General features: G+C 48.5%; 1 protein-coding gene across 1 annotated transcript in view; it reads right to left on the bottom strand.

Moving 5' to 3' along the window:
* The window catches only part of WSCD1 (WSC domain containing 1), a 49,123-nt gene that overhangs the window by 5,443 nt on the left and 19,236 nt on the right, over positions 1-24,444 (bottom strand). The window contains exons 7-10 of the mRNA XM_011958626.1: positions 14,972-15,048; positions 9,630-9,789; positions 8,462-8,626; positions 909-1,109 (exon numbers count right to left, since the gene is read on the bottom strand). Coding sequence (XP_011814016.1) covers positions 909-1,109; positions 8,462-8,626; positions 9,630-9,789; positions 14,972-15,048 — 603 coding nt within the window. The remainder of the gene's footprint in view (positions 1-908; positions 1,110-8,461; positions 8,627-9,629; positions 9,790-14,971; positions 15,049-24,444) is intronic.

Below are 24,444 nucleotides of genomic sequence, written 5' to 3'. Positions count from 1 at the left end.
AAGACTATGAGAAATAAATGTCTGTTGCTTAAGCACCACCCCCTTACCCCATCCACCAGTTTTGTGGTGTTTTGTTACGGCAGCCAGAGCTAAGACATTGGGTGTGAGTCCCAGCTCTGCTGCCCACCGCCACGACCAAGTCCCACAGCCATGTTCTCTGGACTCATCTGGAATGTAGGGCTGATGTGATTCCCCGACCAGACACTGTGAAGAGTCAGTGAGAGGCAGCTTAGGAGGGAATTAACATGCTGAGCTCTGACCAGAGACCAGGCAGGCACATCATCTCACTGCTCCCTGAATGCCCCACGAGGTGCAGGTCTCATTCTATAAAGGAGGAACCTGGTGCTGAACACAGAGGAAGGTGCAAAGCAGGGTCATATGCAGCCCATGTGCTCTTCTCCCAGCCCTGCATGAACTCCACTGCTCCTTGAATGCCCCATGAGGCACAGGTCTTTATAAAGGAGAAACCTGGTGCCAAAGACAGACAAGGGTGCAAAGCAGGTCCATGTGCAGCCCACGTGCTCTTCTTGCAGCCCTGCATGAGCTCCTGAGCAGAAGCAGACATGCAAAGGGGTGCATATCACCCTACTATGCACTCATGGAGACAGAGAAGATTCTTGGTAATCAAGCTGGCATCTAAGTAAAATGCCTCGACATATGGACCTCAGCAGGCATGGGGGGCAAGGGGAGGAGGTGAGCTCAAGCCCAGGCAGAGCAGCACTAAGTCCCTAGCAGGATGGGGTTTGAGTGCCTACCTGTGTATACTGATCCTGCATCCTGCAGTGCCTACCTATGTATACTGATCCTGGATCCTGCAATGCCTACCTGTGTATACTGATCCTGCATCCTGATGGGCATCCTGCATGTACTGACAAGCCTCCCACCCCCACCGCAAGGTCCCTGATTACCTTTGCTCTTCCAGTTGCGGTCAGCTGCATACCCCAGGTGCCCGGCACATTTCCTGTTGAATTCTGCCACCAGGGACCTGTATGGGTTCCGGATCAGCAGGATGGCTGAATCAAACATCTCAATCTCCCTCCTGCCACTCTCGTGGGTTTTGACACAGATGGTGCGTCGGCTCCGCCAGTGGTCCTTTTCGCCCTTGAACCCTGCAGGGAAACATGAGAGAGTCTCTGTGGAGGATAGTGCCCATGGGGCCCCCTACCACAGCAGCAGACAGGTTGGGGAAAGCCAGCATCGGGGCATAAGAGAGGGCCCGTGGAAGGCACGGAGGGCACTGAGAGGACCTATGGATGGTGACAGGAACAGCTTCCACAGGAGTGACCCTTTCCAAGGGGAAGGGACAACAGGAGTTGTCTAACAGTGGGGAAAGATGGCATCTGCAACAGAAATAAGATGAGGTATCCCCTGAAGACCTCCAGGAGTCAGGGGGCAGAGGACCTGTCATTGCAGATGCACGCATATATTTTGGGCGTCTTCATAAAGATAATTTTACGCAAGCATCACAAACAACCTTTGATTTAACCATAGCTGCAAACATAGCTGAATGAACAGACTGAGGCGCAGAGTGAGCAGAGGACTTGCCCAAGATCACACGGCACCATGAAAACAGCACCAGGGCTCTCTCCACATGCCACTGTGTGTCCCTGTGAGGCCCCCAGCTTCCTCTCACCTCCCCACAGTCGGGGCAGGATCCTGACTTACAGGTTCAATGGCTGTGAGCAGGTGTAGATCCACCCTCTGACCTGATGCTGTGGTCCTATGACAGGGCCCAGCCTTGCCCCAGAGCAGGTCTGGTCAAAGCCTCATCCACAGTGCTTGAGCCTGGCCCTGAGGACCCAGGGCCCAGTTTCTATGAATGGAGACTTGTTCCCAATGATCAGCCTATCTGGGACCCTCTCTTTCCTTGGTCCCTTACTATAGTACTGGGCACTCAGAACCTGAATGACTACTGGCAGAGAAGGCCAGACTCCACCCATTCATCCAGAGTCACACATTTATCAATGAAGGTTATTGTGTGTTCGCTGTGTTAGACTTTATTTTGGGGACAGAGGATTAAGACTCAGACCTTGTCTTTAAGCTTATGTTCTAGTAGAGGAAATAGCCTAAGTGCAGGCTATAGGGGCTTGTGGAAACAAAGGGCAGGGGTTCCAAATAGTGGGACGTCCTAGAAGGCTTCCTGGGAAGAGGTCTCCTGAAACTAGTCTCCTGGCCACATCCCACATAGCCCACGCACCCAGCTCTGAGACATGTTCCATAAGTGCTCATGTGCTTATCTTGGGCTCTTGGAAACAAAATGAGTCCTACCACCTGCCCCTCTGCAGGAATGGCTGGAATGCATTTGTATCTGCAGTGAGCACTGAGGGATGCTTTGATGCCTGGAAAATGCAAGTCTCTTTTGAATCTGGAAGTCCGGGTTTACCCATTGAAACTCAACAAGCTTCAAACTCATCTCCGCCATAAACACCAAAAGGCCTCGCTTTGATTCATTCTGTCAAACAGCTGGAAAATGCTATGAAAGGAAAATGCTATGAAAGGAATGAATAAACTTGAGATCTAGTCTTTAACAACCCTGAGACCCAGGGTGCCTTCCATACTGCCTCGGCCTCTTCCAACAACAGCTATTCTGCCTTGCAGCTCAGACCACATTCGACCTACCACAATAGATTTGGCGGTTCGGCATCGGTGATGCTCTGTGAATTGTGCGTGTGTGTGTGTGTGTGTGTGTGGGTGTGTTATCACTCTGTCAGTGCCCTGAGGCCACTGGCTACATCTAATGGTGCTGTAAGGCTCAAAGATGTGTGTGAGGTATCTCTAAAGCATTTCTGAGGCAGTGTCAGCCCAACCTCTACAGCTGGCAATACCAGTCATTGGGCCGCTTACCATATGTAGACCAAAACAGCCAGCTGCTTGAAAAAGGTAAGGGCCTTGGAGACGAACAAGGTGGGTAACTGCAGCTTGGGCACAGTGGGTGAGTCCCAGGGGACTAAGCCAGAGTGGACGGGGCCATGTGCTCATGTGACCACTTCCTCCCTCACCCGAAGGCGCCGGTAGCACTTGAGGCTCCCAGGGACGATGAGGCTGGGTTATATGGACAACGATAGCTTTTTCTCAGAACCAAGATGGTTATGAGTGATTCCAGAACCCAATGCCAAGCTCAGGAAGTTTCTGTTTCTCTAGGATGTTACTGACAGCATCAACTTTCCTAAACCAAACTCTGGTTAAGAAATCCAGAGAAAATGGGCCCGGCATGGTGGCTCGCGCCTATAATCCCAGCACTTTAGGAGGGCAAGGCAGGCAGATCACTTGAGGTCAGGAATTTGAGACTAGCCTGGCCAACATGGTGAAACCCCCTGTCTCTACTAAAATACAAAAATTAGCTGGGTGCGGTTGTGGGTGCCTGCAGTTCTAGCTACTCAGGAGGCTGAGATAGGAGAACCACTTGAACCCGAGAGGTGGAGGTTGCAGTGAGTTGAGATCGTGCCACTGCACTCTATCCTGGGCGACAGACAGAGTAAGAGTGAGACTCTATCTTAAAAAAAAAAAAAAAAAAAAAAGGAAGAAAGCAAGCAAGTAAGAAATCTGGAGAAAATGTTGCAGTGCTTGACAACAGAGAAGCACATTTTAATAGATTTTGCCAAATTTTATGCCAATGGACTTGTCTGAGGTTTTTCATCCTTAAACAAAACACAGACTTCAGTCATTTAACTTAATTTCTCTTATTTCTACAAGGAAAAGATTACAAATCAAAACTCTTAAAAGATTTTTGGACTTTTTTATTACATTTTGATGAACTATTTCTTGCCTCAAAAAAGGAATGAGCAGATTAAATCAATTTCACCCCTAATTATTGAGGGTTCTAAAAATTCAGGAAAATTCAAGAAATGTTTATAGAGAGAATATTCAAGCTGCTAGTCTTTCCCTTTGAATCCAGAATAGGCACAATCTCACGAAGCTCCACTCTAAATGGAGTCCTAGGACTGCCTTCATCAGGATCACCTGGGAGCTTGTTAGAAATAAAAACTCCTAGGCCCCACCTCAGACCACCTGAATCAGACTGTCAAGGGTGTGGGCCAGGAACTTAAGTTTAAAAAAGCCCTCCAGGTGATTCTTTTTTTTTTTACTTAAAAATATTTTTATTAAAAAAGAATGAGTTCACGTCCTTTGCAAGGACATGGATGAAGCTGGGAGCCATCATTCTCAGCAAACTAACACAGGAACAGAAAACCAAACACCACATGTTCCCACTCACAAGTGGGAATTGAACAATGAGAACACATGGACACAGGGCGGGGAACATCACACACCGGGGCCTGTCGGGGGTAAGGGACAAGGGGAGGGAGAGCATTAGGACAAATGCCTAATGCATGCGGGGCTTAAAACCCAGATGATGGGTTGATAGGTGCAGCAAACCACCATGGCTCATGTATACCTATGTAACAAACCTGCACGTTCTGCACGTGTATCCCAGAACTTAAAGTAAAATAAAATAAAAATAAATATTTTTATTATTATTTTAAACAGACACATGATAAATGTACGCCTTCTTTATGGGGTGCAATGTGATATTTCAATGCATGTATAAAATGTTTAATAATCAAATCAAAGTAATTAGGACATCCATCACCTCAAACATTTATCATTTCTTTGAGCTGGAAACATTCAAAATCCTCTCTTCTGGCTACCTGAAAACACACAATCAATTATTGTCAACCGTAGTCACCCTACAGTGCTATAAAACATTAGAACTTATTCCTCATATCTAGCTGTAATTTTGTATCCATTAACCAACCTCTCCCTATCCTGCCCTCCCTCCTACCCTTCCCAGCCTCTAGTGACCACTATTCTACTCTCCATGTCAGTGAGATCAACTTTTTAAGCTTTGACATATGCATGAGAGCATGTGGTATTTATCTTTCTGTGCCTGGCTTATTTCACTTAACATAATGTCCCTTAGGCTCATTCATGTTGCCGTGAATTATAGCACTTAATTCTTTTTCTTTTTTTTTGAAACGGAGTCTTGCTCTATCGCCCAGGCTGGAGTGCAGTGGCCGGATCTCAGCTCACTGCAAGCTCCGCCTCCCGGGTTTATGCCATTCTCCTGCCTCAGCCTCCCGAGTAGCTAGGACTACAGGCGCCAGCCACCTCACCCGGCCAGCTTTTTGTATTTTTTAGTAGAGACGGGGTTCCACCATGTTAGCCAGGATGGTCTCGATCTCCTGACCTCGTGATCCACCCGTCTCGGCCTCCCAAAGTGCTGGGATTACAGGCTTGAGCCACCGCGCCCGGCCTAATTCATGGCTAACTAGCCATTGTGTATATGTACCACATTTCAAAAATTCACCTATTGATGGATACTAAGGTTGATTCCATACCATGGCTATTGTGTATGGTGCTGCAATAAGTATGAGAGTACAGATACCTCTTCAACATACTGATTTCCTTTCCCTTGAATACATACCCAGCAGTGGGATTGCTGGATCATATATATGGCAATTCTATTTTTCTTTTTTTTGAGGAGCCTCCATACTGTTTTCCGTAACAGCTGTACTAGTCTACATTCCCGTCAACTGTGTATAAGATTTCTCTTTTCTCCACATCCTCACCAGCACTTGTTGTTTTCTGTCTTTCTGATAGTAGCCATTCTAACTGGGGTGAGATGGATTCTCATTGTGGTTTGGATTTGCATTTCCCTGGTAATTAGTGACACTGAGCATTTTTTCAGATACTGTTGACCATTTGTGTGTCTTCTTTTGATAAATGTCATATCATCTGTCAATTTTTAAATCAGATTCTTTTGGTTTTTTTGTTATTGAGTTCCTTATATATTCTGGTTATTAATCCCTTGTTGGATGAATAGTTTGCCAGTATTTTCTCCCATCCTGCAGGCTGTCTCTTCACTCTGTTGATTGTTTCCTTTGTTGTGCAGAAGTTTTTCCATTTGACATAATCCCATGTGTCTAATTTTGCTTTTGTTGTCTGTGCTTTTGAGGTCCTATCTCAAAAGCAAAAACGCCTTTGCCCAGACCAATGTCCTGAAATATTCCCTGTTTTCTTCTAGTAGTTTAATAGACTTGGGTCTTATATTTAAGCAAGTCTTCATTTTGAGTTGATTTTTGCATAAGGAGAGAGATAGGAGTATAGCTTCAGTCTTCTGCATATGGTTATCCAGTCTTCCCAACACCATTTGTATAGCCTCAGTCTTCTGCATATGGTTATCCAGTCTTCTCAACACCATTTATTGAAGAGACTGTCCTTTTCCAAATGTATGTTCTTGGCTTCTTTGTCAAAAATGAGTTGGCTGTAAATGCATGGATTTATTTCTGGGTTCTCTATTTTGTTCCATGGGTCTATGCGTCTGTTTTTATAGCAGTACCATGCTGTTTTTTGTCACTAAAGCTTTGTAACATATTTTCTAGTCAGCAGTGTGATGCCTCCAGCTTTGTTCTTTTTGCTCAGAATTGCCTTGGCTATTTAGGGTCTTTTGTGGTTCCATACAAATTTTAGAATTGTTTCTTTCTGTTTCCGTGAAGAATGCCATTGGTATTTTGATAGGGATTGTATTGGATCTGTTGATTGCTTTTGCTAGTATGGTCATTTTCCCAATATTAATTCTTCCAATCCATAAAATATGGGATGTCTTTCCATTTTTTGTGTGTCCTCTTCAATTTCTTAAGTGTTGTACAGTTTTCTTTGCAGAGGTCTTTCATCTCTTTTATTAAATTTATTCACAGGTATTTTTTCATAGCTATTTAAATGGCACTGCTTTCTTGATTTCTTTTTCAGTAGTTCACGATTGGTATATGGAAATGCTACTGATTTTTGCACGTTGATTTTGTATCCTGTAACTTTACTGAATTCATTTATCGGTTCTAAGGGTTTCTTGGTGAAACCTTTAGGCATTTCTATATGTAAGATCAGGCCATCTGCAAACAGGGGACAAGTTGACTTCTTCCTTCCCAGTTTGGATGCGCTTTGTTTCTTTTTCCTGCCTAATTGCTGCATAAGACCTTCCATTACTAGGCTGAACAGACATCGTGAAAGTGGGCCTCCTGGTCTTGTTTCAGTTCTTAGAGCAAAGGTTTTCAACCCTTTCTTCATTTGGTATGATACTAGCTGTGGGTTTTTCACATATTGGCCTTCATTGTGTTGAGGCACATTCCCTCTATATCTAATTTGTTGATTGTTTTTGCCATAAAGGGATGGTGAATTTGATCATTTATTTCTGCTCTGATCTTCATCATTTCTTTCCCTGCAGTACTTTTGGGTTTGGTTTGTTCTCGCTTTTCTAGTTCCTTGAGGTATGTCATTAGGTTGCTTACTTAAAATTTTTCTACTATTTTGACGTAGGCATTTATTGCTATAAACTTCCGTCTTAGAACTTCTTTTGCTGTATCCCATAGGTTTTGGTATAAAATTTAAAACACAGTTGAGAGCTTTGGTAATAGACTAGATCATTAATTTCATTCATTAAAAATTCATTTTAATTATTCAGCTAACAGATTCGTTTGGTTGTTTTTATGATATCTATTTCTATTGAATTTCTCATTCAGATCATAAAACGTTTTCCTAATTTCATTGAATTGTCTATTTGTATTCTCTTGTATCATGCTGAGTTTCCTTAAAATCATTATTTTAAATTACTTTTCAGGTATTTCATACATTTCATTTTCTCTTAGGTCTGTTACTAGAGAATTATGTCATGTTCTGTCCTTGCTTTTTTTTTTTTTTTTTAGACAGAGTGTTGCTCTGTTGCCCAGGCTGGAGTGCAGCGGCGTGCTCTTGGCTCACTGCAACCTCCGCCTCTCGGGTTCAAGCAATTCTCCTGCCTCAGCCTCCTGAGTAGCTGGGACTATAGGCGCCCACCACCATGCCTGGCTAATTTTTGTATTTTTAGTAGAAATGGGTTTCACCATATTGGTCAGGCTGGTCTCAAACTCCTAACCTCAGGTGATCCACCCACCTCAGCCTCCCAAAGTTCTGGGATTACAGGTGTAAGCCACTGTGCCTGGCCTCCTTGCTCTTTCACGTTTCTTGTGTGACTGCATTGATATCTGCACATCTGGTGGAACAGTCACCTCTTCCAATTTTATGGAGGAGCTTTCATAGGAAAAGACTTTTTCTAGTAGATGTATCCTATAGCGTGGGTTGGGCAGCATGCTTAGGTTTTGGTTCTGGGTGGGGGAGTAGTGTAGTCTCAGTGTCATTTCTTTGTCTGTAATCAATATCAGTGGTGTCTGCAACTGCCTCAGTGGCCTAGATTGTGAGTGTTTGTGGATACAATGGTGTAACTTTGCCGTGGATGGGGACCACCAGGCAGGCTGGTCTTCAGTCCCTGAAGGGTGAGTATGGCACACAGTGGCTCCACCTACAGGTGGTTCTTATTATGTACACTCAAGTCTGAGATGCACTGCTCTAGGGCCCTGAGAAGCCTGGGTGGCAAGGTGACAGTCTGGTCACTGGGAGCTGCCTTCCATTGTCCCCTGTAGCGTTGACTTACCTTTGTTGTAGAGGGTTCCATCAAAGTAGTAGCTCCCTGTGTAGAAGCCAGTGGCGTGCTCAATGAGGTGCCGTGCCCATGTGTTCCCAGCTCCTGGGAAGCTTGACAAAGCCACAAACACTTTGGATTTGTTAGGCAGGAACCTCCTATCTGTACAACGAGTGTCTGAAAGTCCAAAAGTCATCACGGGGTTACTCACTTCCATTATGACTCACCAATTCACCACTAAACTCCCTTAGAGGGACTGAAGAACGAAGACTCCCGTTTAATAGATGAGAGAACCAAGACCCAAAGCAGGGAAGAGATCTTCCAACTATACCTTAGCTGCACAGGTCTGTGGCTAGTCAGAGGAAGCCTCCCTCCAAGTGATGAGGCCTCCAAGACGGCAGTGCAGGAGTGGGATGGGAATCAGACACCCTATGGACCCCATTCTGTCTCTATGACCACAGCCAAACTCTTGCTCCTAAATTAGCACAGATAATTCCAGATTCTACCAGGGGAAGTGGGAGGGGATTGAGGCTATGCTGAGCAAAGTGACACACCCAGGTACTCTCAACAGTAAACCAGAGCTGGACTAATGACAGGCAAGTCATTCGTTGTGTCTCGTCCCCAGGGGTGCTACAAGGAGCACATGAAATCACCAAGGGAAAGCCCCAAAACCTCCAGGGCCGTGCTGGGTCGCAGTAGGCACTTGATAAAGGTGGTAACATCCCTCTTCACCTGCTCTTCTTTTCATCAGTTCTTAACGTCAACAGGGGCAGACCTCATGCTCACACCAAGGAGGGTTCCCAAGTCCTGGAGGAACCAGTGGCCCCTGCAGCTCCTGGGATCCCATTCTTCCCACACCTCCCAATCCTACCATCTTTCTGTTGCTCTCTCTCTGGGACCTGCCCCTCTCTGCTCATCCTCTTACCATTGTCATCCCCAGTGAGACTTAGATAAAAGGTCCAGTGTTTTTTAAAGTGAGTCCAGGATTCAACCTCTGTAGAGGGTGGAAACCTGACCCTCCCCATTATCTCCACCACCCATCAAGATGCCAAGACCTTTACACAGACACCTGCCACACCTCATAACTGTATGCTCAGCCATGACTGGCATCTCCCAACCCTGGAAGCTCTCCCCACCCCCCAGACCACATACCACTACCAGTCAGGGATGCAGAACCCACCTTGCACAGGTGTCTGGTAGACCTCACAGTATTCTGCCAGCCTCTGTGCCTCAGGGTCCTGGCCACATAGTGAGCTGTCCATGGCGTCATGCAGGTTGAACTGGGGGGTAGGGTAAGCACAGTAGCATTCCCAGCCCCTGAGAATGGCCAAGGGGAACTCCTGCCAGGGAAAGATCAGAAGAGAAGCACATTGAGTGAATTTGAGGGTCATGCTTCCCAGGGCTCAGGAATGGGATGAACGTGGATGATGTACGGCCAGCTGTGTAGAATCCACAAGGATGACCACCATCCTTCCACCACTATGCTCTGTGCCCAGTTCCGGAGAGACAAAGCTCAACAAGACGTGAGCTTCAAGTAGCTCAAGGAGCCCTTGTTCTTCTAAGCACAGCCCTGCTTGGTTGGTTCCTTGACGAGTCAACAGCATGAGCAGCAATATGACTGAGGGGTGAGTGACGTGAAGAAAGCAAGGGACAGAGGCTGGAACCATGCTTTTGAGATTCCAAGGCATTTGTCAGGAGTGCCAGGGATAGAAAGCGCACTCTGGGCAGGGGCATCCATAGGAGTGGATGTCTGCATGGCACAGAGCGGGGCAGATCAGCTGGCACAGGGCTGCCCAGGGCTCCACGTGTCACACCACTAATGAACAGACCTCGAGCCCTGAGAGAGGACTGAGATTCCCTCCGGCCCTCCTTGGCCAGCCACCTCCCTGGAAAGAGACCAAAACCACCTCTCATGCCAGATGCCCCGCTGCAGGGTGGAGAGATTCTCATAGAGTCATCTTTCCAAAGACGGAAGGAGGGGAGAAGAACAGACTTTGTTCCCGCCCGAGATGCTCACCCCAAGGAGGATTCTTAAAAAATGGAGGGGGGGGCCCTGTCAGGGGTAGGAGAGAGGAGTCGTCTCACTCTGTGGGCCAGCTCAGCTCCCAGCAGTCTCTTAAGTGGGTCCTTGTTCCCCTTTGGGGAGGCCGCACCACACCTTGAAGAGAGCTGGTAGTTGGCATCCTGAAGGTGTGAAAGTGAATTCCAGCTCACTTGTAAGCACCCTTGAGCAAGGTGCCTAATCTCTTTGAATTTCACCACTGAAAAAAGTAATAAAATCTGCCTTGTAGGTTTACGGCGAGGACTAAATGAGACGGGTCCAAAGTGCCTAGCACTGGGCCCGCCATGCTGTACTTCCAGGGAGGAAGAGGTCATTCTCGACCTCCTTAACCCTCTGGGCACCAGCTGTGTCTTGCTCAAAACTGTATCCACCCACCTCTCCCACATGTATAGGAAAGTCCTCACTCCGCCCCAGGCACTAGCCCCCTTTTCATCTCTTCCCTCTCTGCATCCTACAGTCGGGAGATGCTAGAACTTTGGGAGCATAGAGAGATGAGAGAGTAATTTGTGAGTGTGTGTGCCAGGGAGGGAGGCAGTGGGTGGAGAAAACTTCTCACTGCTAAGGGAAATGCTGCAGAAACCTTTTTATTTTTTGCCCACAGCAAAAATCTCATAAATAAATAAGAAAAAGAAAATCAATAGCATTTTTTGAGCATGGCTAGGTAAAGCTGAGGATTTTGGCACTCATAAAAGACAACAGACTGAGTCCCATCCAAGTGACGAGGACGCAGGGCCTGGGGCATTGGTGGAAGGACGGGTATCTTTGGAGGGAGTGGGGGAAATGCTGCTGGAGGGTGCCCCCCGCCGTCAGGCTGCTCTTGTAAGCGCAGGCCACATGCTCTCCTAGGTGCCAAGCAGCCCCCAGGAAAGCCTCTCCCTGCTCGCCTCATCCTTCTTCAAGCCGAGGAGGCACCTGCGCTGTGAGTAAGTATACGATGGACTATCGAACTTCAGTGGTACCTCCAACTAGACCCATCCTCACGGCCGCCACACCACTCTTCTATGGAAAGCGAGAGCTGGGCCCTGACCCTCAATCTCCACACTGCTGGCTTTTCTAGAAGCAAGTTTCCCCGGTGATGTGAATTTGTGAAAAGCAACTTCAAGAATTGCCACCTCCAGTCTCTACAGCTTCATCCACCCTCTATCACAAAACCCTCATCCTGCCTCATTCCACACCAGCACCTTCATCACAGTGGCAGCAGAAACAAGCAGCGGGGGTGTCCACAGCACACGGCGGGCCGTCTGTGTCTCAGGCACCTCTGTCCACGCTGGCTGCTATGGGCTGAACTGTGTCCCCCAAATTCATATGTTGAAGTCCTAACCCCAGGGTCTCGGAATGGGACCTTATTTGGACGTAGGATCATTTTTTTTTTTTCTTTTTGAGACAGAATCTCACTCTGTCGCTCAGGCTGGAGTGCTGTGGCATGATCTCAGCTCACGGCAACTTCTGCCTCCCCAGCTCAAGCGACTGATTCTCCTGCCTCAGCTTCCCAAGTAACTAGGACTACAGGCACGCTCCACCACGCCTGGCTAATTTTTGTATTTTTAGTAGAGATGGGGTTTCACCATGTTGGCGAGTCTGGTCTTGAACTCCTGGCCTCAGGTGATTCGCCCGCCTTGGCCTCCCAAAGTGCTGGGATTACAGAGATAATTAAGTTCGAATGAGGCCATCAGGGTAGGCTCTCATCCAATATGACAAAGGTCCTTACGAGAAGAGGAGGTTAGGACATGGCCAACACACAGACCAAGGGACAAGCACACAAGGACACAGTAAGAAGGCTGCCATCTGCAAGCCAAGGAGAAAGGCCTCGGAAGAAACCAACCCTGCTGAGACCTTGCTCTCAGACTTTCAGCTTCCAGACTGAGAAAATAAATGTCTGTTGTTTACACTGCCCAGTCTGTGGCACTCTGTCACGGCAGCCAAGCTGACCAATGCAGTAGCTTCTCTGCTGTTCCCTGACTTCTCCACTCATGATCCCACCTCAGGGCCTTTGCACTTGCTGTTCCCCCTGCCAGGAATGCCCTTTACCCGGATACCCTCATAGCTCTCTCCTGCACTTTCTTCAAGTCGCTTTCTCCATGGGGCCTTCCCCGGCCACCCCCTTTTCAAGCTGCAAACTCCTCCCACCATCAGCAACACATCCTATTCCCTCACCATGCTTTCCAGTTTTGTGTAATAACCTATCTGATGACATGCTCTGATCCCAGGTGTACCATTCAACCAAGACGGGCAGCATATCCGTGACACCAGAGGCCCCTCTCCCCATTCACTGTCATCCTGCCCTCCCCAGAACAACCGCTTTTCAGATTTCTATCGCCACAGATTCATTTTATCTATACTAAAACGTCATATAAATAGAATCACCCAGCACATGTTTTCGTGTACCTGGCTTCTTGCATTCAGAAAAATATTTGTCAAATCCATCCATGTTGTTATCTGCGTCTGTGGATCATTCCTTTTTCATTGCTGTGTAGTATTCCATCCAAGGATGCACTGGTTTGTTGATTCATCCACTTGTGGATTGACATCTGGGCTGTTCCCAGTTTTTAGCTATTGTGAATAATGCTCCTCCGAACATTCTTGTGCAAGCCTTTCAGTCCATAAATGTTTGCATTTCTCATGAGTAAACACCTATGATTCCTACTTCCTCTTCCTCCACGACATGGATCACCATATAACATACTATATAATTTACTTATTTACCTGGCTGGTTGTTTGCCTCTTTCCACAAGAACATAAGCAGGGTTGTTGTGTTTTTTGCGTGCTTTGTTATATTCTCAGAATCTGGAAAAGTGCCCTTGCACGTGGCAGACGCTCAATAAATGTTTGATGGATGAAGAAGTAATGAATGAATGAATGAATGAATGAAGAAAGAAATGAATGTCCCTTTCAAATCCCAACCACACCAGAAGCTGCTGGAAACTAACTTGGGTCTGATTTTTCTGCTGGTCATTGGGTTAACTGCACCGCAGGCATGAGGGAGAAGAAAGCCCGCTGTCTCTAAGCAAATCTTCCCCACATCAGAAAGCCCAGAGCGGGCTCTGCTGTCCTGGGATTCCTGTTCCGAGGAAAAAAAGTTTCACCAGCATATGGTAAATCTACTCAAGGCACGTTGGCTCTGTCTCCCTCCCCAGCAGTAACAGCACCGCTGACGTTGATGCCTCACAATCTTATATCCCAGGGCTGGAGAATGGGCTGCCCCCAGCAGTGACCTGAACCTTTTTGCTTCCTTGAGTGGATTAAACTGTCAAGTTTCCGGGTGTTTGCAGAGCGACGGGAGAGCTGCAGACAGTAATGTGGTTTTATTTACAACATCACCGCTTCAGCAACATCATTGGATTCTGAAAACACAGAACAATTTTCAGCCCCTTGGGGATTTCTAGGACATGATTTCCATAAAAATTAAATATTGATGAATCTTATCTCTCTGCCAACTTCCCTGCTCCCCCCACCCTACCCTATGCTTCAGTGAGAGAGAGAAAGGGCGCTTCAGTGAGAGAGAGAAAGGGCGCTTCAGTGAGAGAAAGAAGAGGAAAAAAGGATCCAAGAATGCAAGGCAGAAAAAGAAAGTGAGAAGATAGATTTGGGCTTGTTTCAGACAGGTGAGGGGTGAAAGATAGACCTGGCTCAGCCTGTGTCTGAGGGCAGAAAGGAAACGTATCCTCATCCTGATCCTGCATCTACAGCCTGAACCTGGCTTGGTCTGAACGCAGGGCTAGTGCTGGGCTGGGCTGAGGTACGGGTGGGCACTCAGCCTGCAGCAAGGTCATGACTTAGCAAGGGCAGGGCTTGGGGCTGGCCGGGATCCACATGCAGGAGGCTTGGTTGGTCAAGGAGTGAACATTCCTCCAGGTAAGAGGTAAGGAGCAAGGCCCCAGGTGGGACCCCTGTAGCAAACCAGCCCCTCTGGGCATCATCTCCTCCATCGTCATTCCTCCTCTAGCACTTTTCTCAGGATCGCCAGGATTACACAGAATGACAGAGATTTCAGGGATCACAGAAGGGGAAACGGAAGCTGGGAGGTAGGCAGTGAAGAGCCCAGGATGCCCAGCGTGCCAGGTGAGTGGGAAAAGGAGCCAGCCTTCTGGACTCCGAGTCCAGGGCCTTGCCACATCAACACAGCTCAACTCCCGAGAGGCAAACACATGGATGCACTGGGTTTCCAATGAAATCTGCAAACCAGTGTGGAGGTTAGCTCTGCCAGTCTCTTGCCTCCAGAGCAGCTCCCTTCACTCCAGAGGCAGATCTGAATATTCAAGGTACAAAAAGGAAAAGGTACAAAAAGGAAAGAAGACCCCACAGAGATGACTTCAAGGACTGGGGACAAAGGGGGCAGACTTCCGCTTTCAGGCATATGTCAGGTTGGCTGAAAACGTGTCCAGTGATGCTGTAACTGAGAACGGGGCCTTGTGGTTCGGAGAGGCCGATGCCGGGAGTGGAACCAACCCAAAGCTTGTCACCAGGAACTGTGGGCTTTGAATCCCATCCGTGGACTGCCAACGAGCAACTGGGCATCGCTGAGCCTTGGCGTTATCATCTGTAAAAGGGGCAGTTTAATGACTAAGGGATCTCACAGAGTTTGGATGTGTGTCCCCTCCAAATCTCATATTGAAATGTGACCCCTAGGCCGGGCGCGGTGGCTCAAGCCTGTAATCCCAGCACTTTGGGAGGCCGAGACGGGCAGATCACGAGGTCAGGAGATCGAGACCATCCTGGCTAACACGGTGAAACCCCGTCTCTACTAAAAATACAAAAAACTAGCCGGGCGAGGTGGCGGACGCCTGTAGTCCCAGCTACTCCAGAGGCTGAGGCAGGAGAATGGCGTAAACCCAGGAGGCAGAGCTTGCAGTGAGCTGAGATCCGGCCACTGCACTCCAGCCCGGGTGACAGAGCAAGACTCCATCTCAAAAAAAAAAAAAAAAACAAGAAATGTGACTCCTAATGTTGGCGGTGGGGCCTGGTACGAAGCATTAGATCATAGGGGCAGATACCTTATGGATGGCTTAGCTCCATCCTTTTGGTAATGAATAAGGGAATTCTTGCCCTCAGTTCACGGACAGCTGGTTGTTTATAGGAGTGTGGCACCTCCTCCCCATCTCTTTCTCCATCTCTCACTATGAGATATGCTGGCTCCCCCTTCACCTTCTACCATGACTGGAAGCTTCCTGAGGTCTCACCGGAAGCAGATGCTGGGGCCACACTCCTACAACTTGCAGAACCATGAGCCAAATAAACCTCTTTTCTTTATAAATTACGCAGCCTCAGGTATTCCCTTACAGCAATGCAAATGGGCTAACAGAGGCTCTGGCGTCTCTAGGTGTGAGTTTCAATTTAGCTGAATTGAGTCTTGGTTCCTCCATCCATATGGGGGATCTGGGGATTGAAATACTCTCGAAGTGCCTTTCAGAGAGTAGATACTCAGTAAACATGGATGGGCTGAGTCCAGGGGAGGCAGATGCATGGGGGCAGAGGCAAGGGCTTCCCCACACCCCCACAGCATCCACTTTTCTCCATGTGAAGAGTGGACTCACCAGTCCCCTTCTGAGTGCGCTGTAGCACACACTCTAAACAGAGGCTACAATATCCACTCTATGCATATGACAGCAGGCCGAGCATGATTGTTTGCGGCAAATGTCAGAGTGTCTCCAGAGGACCCTGTGGGATGTCTCCAGGGGTGGGATGTCTCCAGGGGCGGATGGCTCTCTGAACACCTGAGCCCCAGACAGCAGACCTACTTAACCCACCAATCCACCCCAGGCAACACCCTCCCTGTCAAAGCCAAACAAACATCCTTCAGACAGAAGAGTCTGTGAAACATGGTGTGACTCAGAACCACCCAACCACTGGGATTCTGAGGTGTCTGGCTTTCCACGGACCTGGGAAAGGACTGGCTCTTCATCCCAGGAAGTTTTTCAAACATCCTCCACACACTGAAAGAACTAGGGGATGCTGAATAATCACGACGATCGTAAGCACTGTCTGGAACATTTGCTACTCCAGACACACCCCAAAACATAAATCACAAAACTGGTCGTGTCCACAAAGTTACTGAACCCTCATCACAGTCTGGTGAGGCACTTTCATCTCCACCCACCCCATTTAGCAGACGAGAAGACTAAGGCTCTGTGTTATGTGATCTGGCCAGGATCACAAAATGAGAAAGTGGCAGTGTAGGGATATGAACCCAGGTTACCATGATTCTAAAGCCCTTTTACCAGTTCAGAAGGATGAGGCTAGAACACACACTTCCCAAAAATGTATGAAAAGTCTTAAAAGGGCTCATATAAAATGTATCTATCTTTTGCCCCAGTAATTCCTTATCTGCCAGTAGAGCCCAATGAAACACTTAGGAATGTGCTCAAAGGTTTATCTTCAAGGATGTTTGTGGCAGCATTGTTTATAATAGCAAAAAGGAAAAAGAAAAAAAAGAAAGGAAATGGCCTAAATTTCCCTCAGGGGAGGACAGAATGCCAATAAGCCCTAAGGCATAGCACAGTGAAAGAAAATGCTCACAACATATTAAATGAGAAAAAAGAACAAATGTGAGAAGGAATGAGTCAATGTTTATAAAACAAATTACGTAGAGAACAAAAGAACACAAAGATGTTCAATGTTATTAGTTGTTACAGGTGCATTCTATTTTTATTTCTGCACTTGGAAAATTTTCAAATTCTCTAAAATAGATATGTGTTAATCCCCCCAAAAAACAAACAATACATGTTTTTGGAAATACACACAGAGTACAGTATCAATAGGTTTACCACAGACTCTTTATAAGCAATTCAAAGCATATCCAATAGCTCTTAGAATGACTACAGCATTCTGTCAAAGAGAAAATTCTTATTCTCAAGGCTCACAAAACCCAGACTCTTACACATCCAACCCTTGGCAAAAACATGAACTTGGGTGCTCCATGGAGACCATAAGGCTACTAGCTTGGATAGACTGCATCTATCGGGATCCAAGTGGATTTTGCAAGAACAGCTGCCCAGCTGAGAACAGATTCCATATTAACGCATACTTTTCTATTTGAAAAGTGGCTGGGTGAGCACCACCATTAAATGACCAAACAAACAAAAAAACTTAGAAGAAATGTCAATGGGAAAACATCCAGGTGATTAATGCATAAAGAATTTAGACACCCAAAAGAGGCTAAAAGAGGGGAAAATGAAAGGGTACCACCTCTCTTCCTCCTCTCCCTGTGATTCCTTTATCAGTAGAATCACTAACAGCTGCTGGGAGAACAAACCTCACATCACAAGGCATAATGGCTGGTGGAGTGTCTCACATTAGTAACCTATTTGCAGATGGTGTTAGATTTCGCTCATCGGCCTCCTTTCGGAGCACCCCCACAAATGGCCTATGTCCTTGAGCACAAATATCAGGCGACAAAACTAATTACCCCAGATCTGAATTGATAGCAATGCAAATATCGAAGCTGCCCCCTGCTCACTCTCGCCTTGTGTTGAAACAAAGGAGCCAACAGGATCCTGAAGAGGACTGAGAATGAGCAGGTCTCTTTCCATCTCTAGTACGATCACAGGAAATTAGACAAGATCATTTGACTGGGCTTTAAAAACACATTACATTGGTCAAGTCCCTCTTGCTGGCAGAGTCAGATCATTAAGATGCGGATATCGCCTGGAATGTTCTTTTTCTGTCAAACTACACTCTTGGAGCTCCCCAAATCCATTTTCGCTAAGTAGCAAAAAACACTAGACATTTTATCTGGGGCCACAAATAAGCCTCAGATGGTGCTCAAAAGTGGGGGCACTACAAGGAACCCTCCCCCTTCTTTTCCTGTTTCCAAGCCCCACCTCTCACATCTGCTGCTCCCGGCCCCACGGCAAGGCCAGCTCTAATTAAGCCCCTAGCTTCCTACCCCCAGGCTCAGCTCTGCCCCATTTAACATTCTACTGTGAGCATTTTCCATCATCAAAGTCTTTGAAAACATTTTCAATGGTTGTATTATAGTCCACTGTACGGCCGTGGCATAATTTAACCATTCCCACATCATAGGACATTTGAGCTTGTTTTTCGGCCAAATTAGGATGAGACAGAGCTGCCACTGGGACTGCCCGGCAGCCTCCACACCACTGGCCGTTCCAAAGAAGACGTGCTTGGCACTTCAGAGGAGGCAAATACAGCCAGACATCCCCAAATTCACCTCTCCTGCCACCCTTAACATTCAGGAGGGAAGAGAGGATACCATTCCCTGCAAAGAAGTCCCTGGCCCCTGCAGGTCTGGGTCAGATCAACTTCTAACCAATTTCACATCCACCAGACCTCAATGCTGGAGGCAGAATTTGCTTCTCCATCCTCAGCAATGGTTGGAAGAGACCATTGCTCCCCAGGATTCAGCCCCACCGGGATATGGGCCATGCCTGGGCATGGCTGCCTGGCATCTTCAGGTGCCTCTCCGGGGCTGTGGTTCTCCGCCGGGGGTGATTTTACCCTCCAGAGGACATACGGCAAGGTCTGGGGACTGTGTGTCACAATGGAGGGAAGATGTGCTATTGGCATCTAGTGGGTAGAGGCTAGGGATGCTGCTAGATACCCTGCAACGCACAGACAGATCCCAACACGAGTATCATCCAACCCCGAATGCCAACAGATCCAAGGCTGTGAACCCCTGCTCTAGAGTGAAGTCAGAATTCCAGCAAAACCCCCGCCAGGCATCTGCAGAGCTCAGAGCTGAGGGGCTGACTGTTCAGAAGGTTTGAGTTCAAGTGACACCCATATCCAAGGGCGAGACAAGGGAGAATGGATGGACAGTCTGGGAGCCAAAGGCTCGCTCCATTGGGCAGACAGTGGCTTTAAAGGCATGACATCCAGGGCACTGTTCTTGCCCTACCTGAAATCCCTAACTCCAGAACCAGGTCACAGGTCGACCTCTGCGGCAGCTTTGCCAAGGCATCTCTGAGGGTGCCCCTGAGAAATGCTGTCTCCCAGAAGGATCCGAGGAGAACTTCCCTCCTGCATTGGACAGGTCAGCTGCCTCACCCCACCCCCAACCCTATCCATGCCTCATCCTCGTCCCTGGAGGTTCCCACTTCTTCCTTCAGGCCCCCACATCCTCTCTTGTGGATTCCAACCCTTAGTGGTGTCTTGTGGTGTCTCTTAGACCTACTCCTCCTTTATTAGCTCTCATCCTGTCCCTGCTCCAGAACATCCTACCTGCAGCTATAAAGTGCCACACAAGCCATGCCAGCCCCTCCCTGCCACACCGACAGTAGCTCCCTCTCACCCACTGAAAAAGGTCTAAACCTTGAGTCAGGCATCCAAGTGAGACGGCTCTGATGACTGCAGGAGCACCAGGGTTCTTGTCTCATGCTGGTTTAGATAACCGGGTGGGGTGATTTTAAGGAGTGAAAAGTTTAATAGGTAAGAAAGAAGGAAGAAGAAAACAGCTCCCCCATACAGAGACAGAGCAGAGGGAGGGGGGGTTTGAACAAAGAGAAACCCCCCCCGTGCGCAACGGAAAAGTGGCTGCTTATATTGGGATGCTGGAGGAGGCGGTGTCTGATTTCCATAAGGCCCAGGGGACTGGTTTGACCAGGTGTGTCATTTACGGAGCCCTGGAAACATCTGGCCCCTCCCACCTTAGCCCTTTACTATGCAAATGCAGGTCTCCATGATGTTTGAAACACATGGTGTTATCTGGAGGTGGCTATGACACTTGGTACGCCTGGTGACAAGGAAAGAATCACCATACTGAGGAACCCAGTTTCTTGTTTTGTTTTTTTTTTTGAGACAGAGTCTTGCTCTGTCACCCAGGCTGGAGCACAGCGGCGCCATCTTGGCTCACTGCAACCTCTGCCTCCTGGGGCAAGTGATTCTCCTCCCTCAGCCTCTTGAGTACCTAGGCCTACAGGCAGGCGCCATCACGCCCAGCTAATTTTTTTTTGTTTTTCTCTTGAGACAGCGTCTCGCTCTGTCACCCAGACTGGAGTGCAGTGGCGCAATCTTGGCTCACTGCAAGCCCCACCTCCTGGGCTCAAGCCATTCTCCTGCCTCAGCCTCCTGAGTAGCTGGGACTACAGGTGCCCGCCACCACGTCTAGCTAATTTTTATATTTTTAGTAGAGATGGGGGTTTCACCATGTTGGCCAGGATGGTCTCGATCTCTTCACCTCATGATTTGCCCACCTCAGCCTTCCAAAGTGCAGGGATTACAGGCGTGAGCCACCGCACCTGGCCCTTTAAGCCACCTTTTCTGTTAGAAAAGAGATTGTTTGGGGGTTGTTTCTTATTACAGGAAAATTTCCACCCAGAACCTTACAATCTGCCTAAAATAACTTCTTAATAACTCTTATATCACAAGGCCCTCTGCAATTTGTGCCCCCTGACCTTTCACAGCACCCCAAGTAACCCTGCACGCTGGGCCCCCTGGGCTGCTTTCCCGCCACCTGGTTCCTACTCAGCAGTTGCCTCTTCTTGGAACACACTCCTCAATCCCCTCAGCCATCTGCCGACACCGCCCCGCATCCTCCAGCTCCAACCCTTCCCAAAAGTTGCAACCATCTTCCTTTCTCAGCCTCCTTCCAAGCCTTCTTCACCCTCTTCCGGCACTGCCTTTACTCTGCCTCCAGTGAGAGTCACCCGCCCCTGGCTGTGCCCAACGACTCAGCACTTGCGTTTTGCCAAGTCCCACTGAATATGTGCGGCCGATACCCACGTTAAACTTTAAAGCTGGAAATGATGACGCTGTTCCTCACAGCTGCAAATGTTGCAGCCTTAAACAATGGAACTCAGGAAATGCCACCCTCCCAGCCCCATCCCACCACGCAGAGGGGGGCCGGATAAGGATCAGCTGTCAGCACCCACTCCAATGTGGTGAGTGAGGAGGACAGAGGCTGTTTCTGAGAAACCTGGATGCTCTTTTCCTGTAGTTCTGGCCCAAACAACTCACGACTGCTCCGACCAGAGCAGAGAAGGGAACTTGTCCTTGAAATGCATGGTGAGGGGAGATGGACAAGGTGCTAAGGTGTAATGGCACAAGACATCAAGAGCCTGCGTGTATCTTCTGGCACGTGCTCCAGTGCGAAACTGCAGCGATCTGGATTTATGCCAGTAAATACGAAGAAAGGCTGAAAGTACAAGTTGAAGAGTTTTAAGTCTTTACATTCTTGTCTGTAATCACAAATACGAACTCTCTGGACTAGCCGGGCACAGTGGTTCGTGCTTGTAATCCCAGCACTTTGGGAGGCCAAGGAGGGCAGATTACTTGAGCCCAGGAGTTCAAGACCAGTCTGGGCAACTTGGTGAGACCCCCGTCTCTGCAAAAAATACACAAAAAAATTAGCTGGGCACGGTAATGTGTGCCTGTCGTCGCAGCTACTCAGGAGGCCAAGGTGGGAGGATCACTTGAGCCCAGGAGGCAGAGGCTACAGTGAGCTATGATCACACCATGGCACTCCAACCTGGGCATCAGAGCAGGAAAAAAAAAAAGAACTCTCTGAGCCCTAACAAGGCACCCAAAGGGAGGAGCCCCAGAAAACTGAGGCATCTGCCTGAAATGCTGCTTTGAACCCCTCAACACACACAAAAGACGGGTTATGACGGTGGCTTGCCTCCCCCTCATATATCACTGATCGGGGTATAAAGTGAATACAATCCTTGCCAAGGACAACTTGGCAAAGTTTACCAAAATGATTAAGACACTCAGTCTTTGACCCAGCATCTCCAAGGAATATTTTTCTTACAGAGTCACTCATACAAAGTGGTCTATGTACATACACGGGCAGTCCCCGCCGCATTGTTTGTGAAGGCTGGAAGTAGGTGAAATGCTTAACGGCGGGGAACTGGTTAAATACATGATAGGACATCTGTGTAACGGTAAAAAAAGCATGAGAAAGCACTCTGTGTCGCATTGCGGGACAATCTCCGAGACAGGTTGTCCAGTGAAGGGTTCAGTGTAGAAGGGCGGGTGCAGATCCTTCCCAGCTGCGGGGTTGGTTACAGAATGGGCAAGGATACAGTTGCTTGAATATTCAGTCTCTGTGGTAGACATGAGAAGCCAGGACAATCCAGGCAAGGAAACACATGGAGTGAGAGGAAGGCTTCCCTGCTATGCCCTTTGACGTCTTCACTGTGCTCCAAGTAAGCACGTTCCTATTTAAAAATGGTCTGAAACACACTAATGGCTCATGGCCACAATGGCCATCCCTTTCTTTTCCTCCTCTTCCTCCTCGTCTTCTCTGTCTCTTCCCCCTTCCATAACGCTGAGTGGCAGCAGTGTGTAAAAGCATGGGCTGTGTGTGGCGTCAGGAGCAGGGCCTGCAAAGCCGGCCGCTCTGTGCCTGTGTGTGAAGGCTCTCAGCTCTGCACACCTGCCCAGCCTCTCACAGCAAGCAGGGATCTTGCTGCGAGAGTATCTCCCATTGGGAGCTACTGGGAGGATCAAAGCAGATAACCCCCTGCAGGAAGGCTCCTAGTGCCATGCCCAGCACACAGCAGGAGTCTCCAAACTGGTTGCTCAAGGGAGGCCTGCTTTCAGCCTGGTCTGGCCCACAGAGTTCCTTTGATTCCAACGAGAGGGCCTCTCAAGGGAACTGCTCTGAGCTACAGGTGCGAGGGAAGCCCTGGGAGGGTGGCTTATTCTCCTGAGAGCACCAGCAGGGCCGGCAGCTGAGCTGACATCCTTGCTGCCTCTACCCATCGCTCTGCTCCCATGAGGAGGAGACAGGATGAGGAGGTCCCCAGGCCAGATGTCTGCAAATCAACAAACTGCCTTCTTAGCTCATTTCATTGTGTCGTGGGTGTCCTAATGCCCAAGACATCCTTGGCTGTGGTTTTAGAAATGCTGGTGATGCAGGAGAGCCACTTCAAAGGATGTACTTGGACAAGAAGAAAGCACATGTGAAAGGCTTTGTTCTCCAGCCCGCTCCAAGGGAGGTGTCCCCAGAGCACAGTGGAACACGGGAAGCAGGGAGAGTGGGAGTAGGGGGTGCAGCAGAAGAAGGCTGTGCTGCTCCTGCAGGTCTGATCATATCTGCTCCCATTGAAGTCAACCCCTGCACCCTTCAACCCCAAGCAGACTATGGAGCTCTCTGAGTTCAAATCCTGACCCTACCACTTACTGGCTGTGTGGCCTCAGGCACACGGCTCAAACTCTCGGCCTGTTTTCTCACCTGGAAGATGCAGATAATCACAGCACCTACGCTGTAGAGTTGTTAGGAGGATTACCTGAGTTAACCCATAAAGCGCTTGGAACAGTACCTGGCATGGATGAGTGATTAACGAATGGCAGCTTCTGTGGATTGTCATCATTGTCATCATCATCCTGGCCAAGGCCATCCTCTCGCCTTAGCCCTGTTCTGTTACATTGCCAAGTACCAAAGCCACATTGAGGGTACTGCAACCCCAGCATATGTGAAACAGCCCCAGCCCCAAGCCTACTGCCACCAAAGGCCATTTCTAGAGCCACAGCCTCTGCCCCAATCTGGAGTCTGCTGGACTGCAGCCTGAGATCTCAGTGTTCTTCGGACAGAGTCTGCCGGGTCTCCCCAGCCTTGCTTCACACTCTCCTGGCCCTGCTTTTTGCAAGCCCCCTCTGGCCTCGACCAACTTTCTCCACCCCAGAGCTGGCATGCAATGCAGGGTCGATGGCCTTTGGTGCCCAGCCCTGCCCCTCCATGGGGTCGTGCTCTACTCCTCAGCTTAGGCTGAACCAACGATGCAAGTGTGGCTCCAGCCCCTGTCATCAGATTCACAGTCCAACACTGTCAGCACCAATAACAGAAAATCCATCAGCTATCCCCAAGTCCCGAGCCAGCATCTTCTGGCTTCCAAACCAAGTCAATTTAACATCTGACACTTGTGCCAAGAGTTGGCATCCAGAAAGACACTCTCCTTTCGGCTCCTCCCGTCAGCCTTGCTGACAATTCCCCACCCAGCCTCACATGGCGGACAGAGGCGAAGGGCTCCCCGCC

This window comes from Colobus angolensis, unplaced genomic scaffold (genome assembly GCF_000951035.1).
Source record: "Colobus angolensis palliatus isolate OR3802 unplaced genomic scaffold, Cang.pa_1.0 Scaffold47, whole genome shotgun sequence".
NCBI classification, from domain to species: domain Eukaryota; kingdom Metazoa; phylum Chordata; class Mammalia; order Primates; family Cercopithecidae; genus Colobus; species Colobus angolensis.
This window is presented reverse-complemented; position numbering and strand designations above follow the sequence as displayed.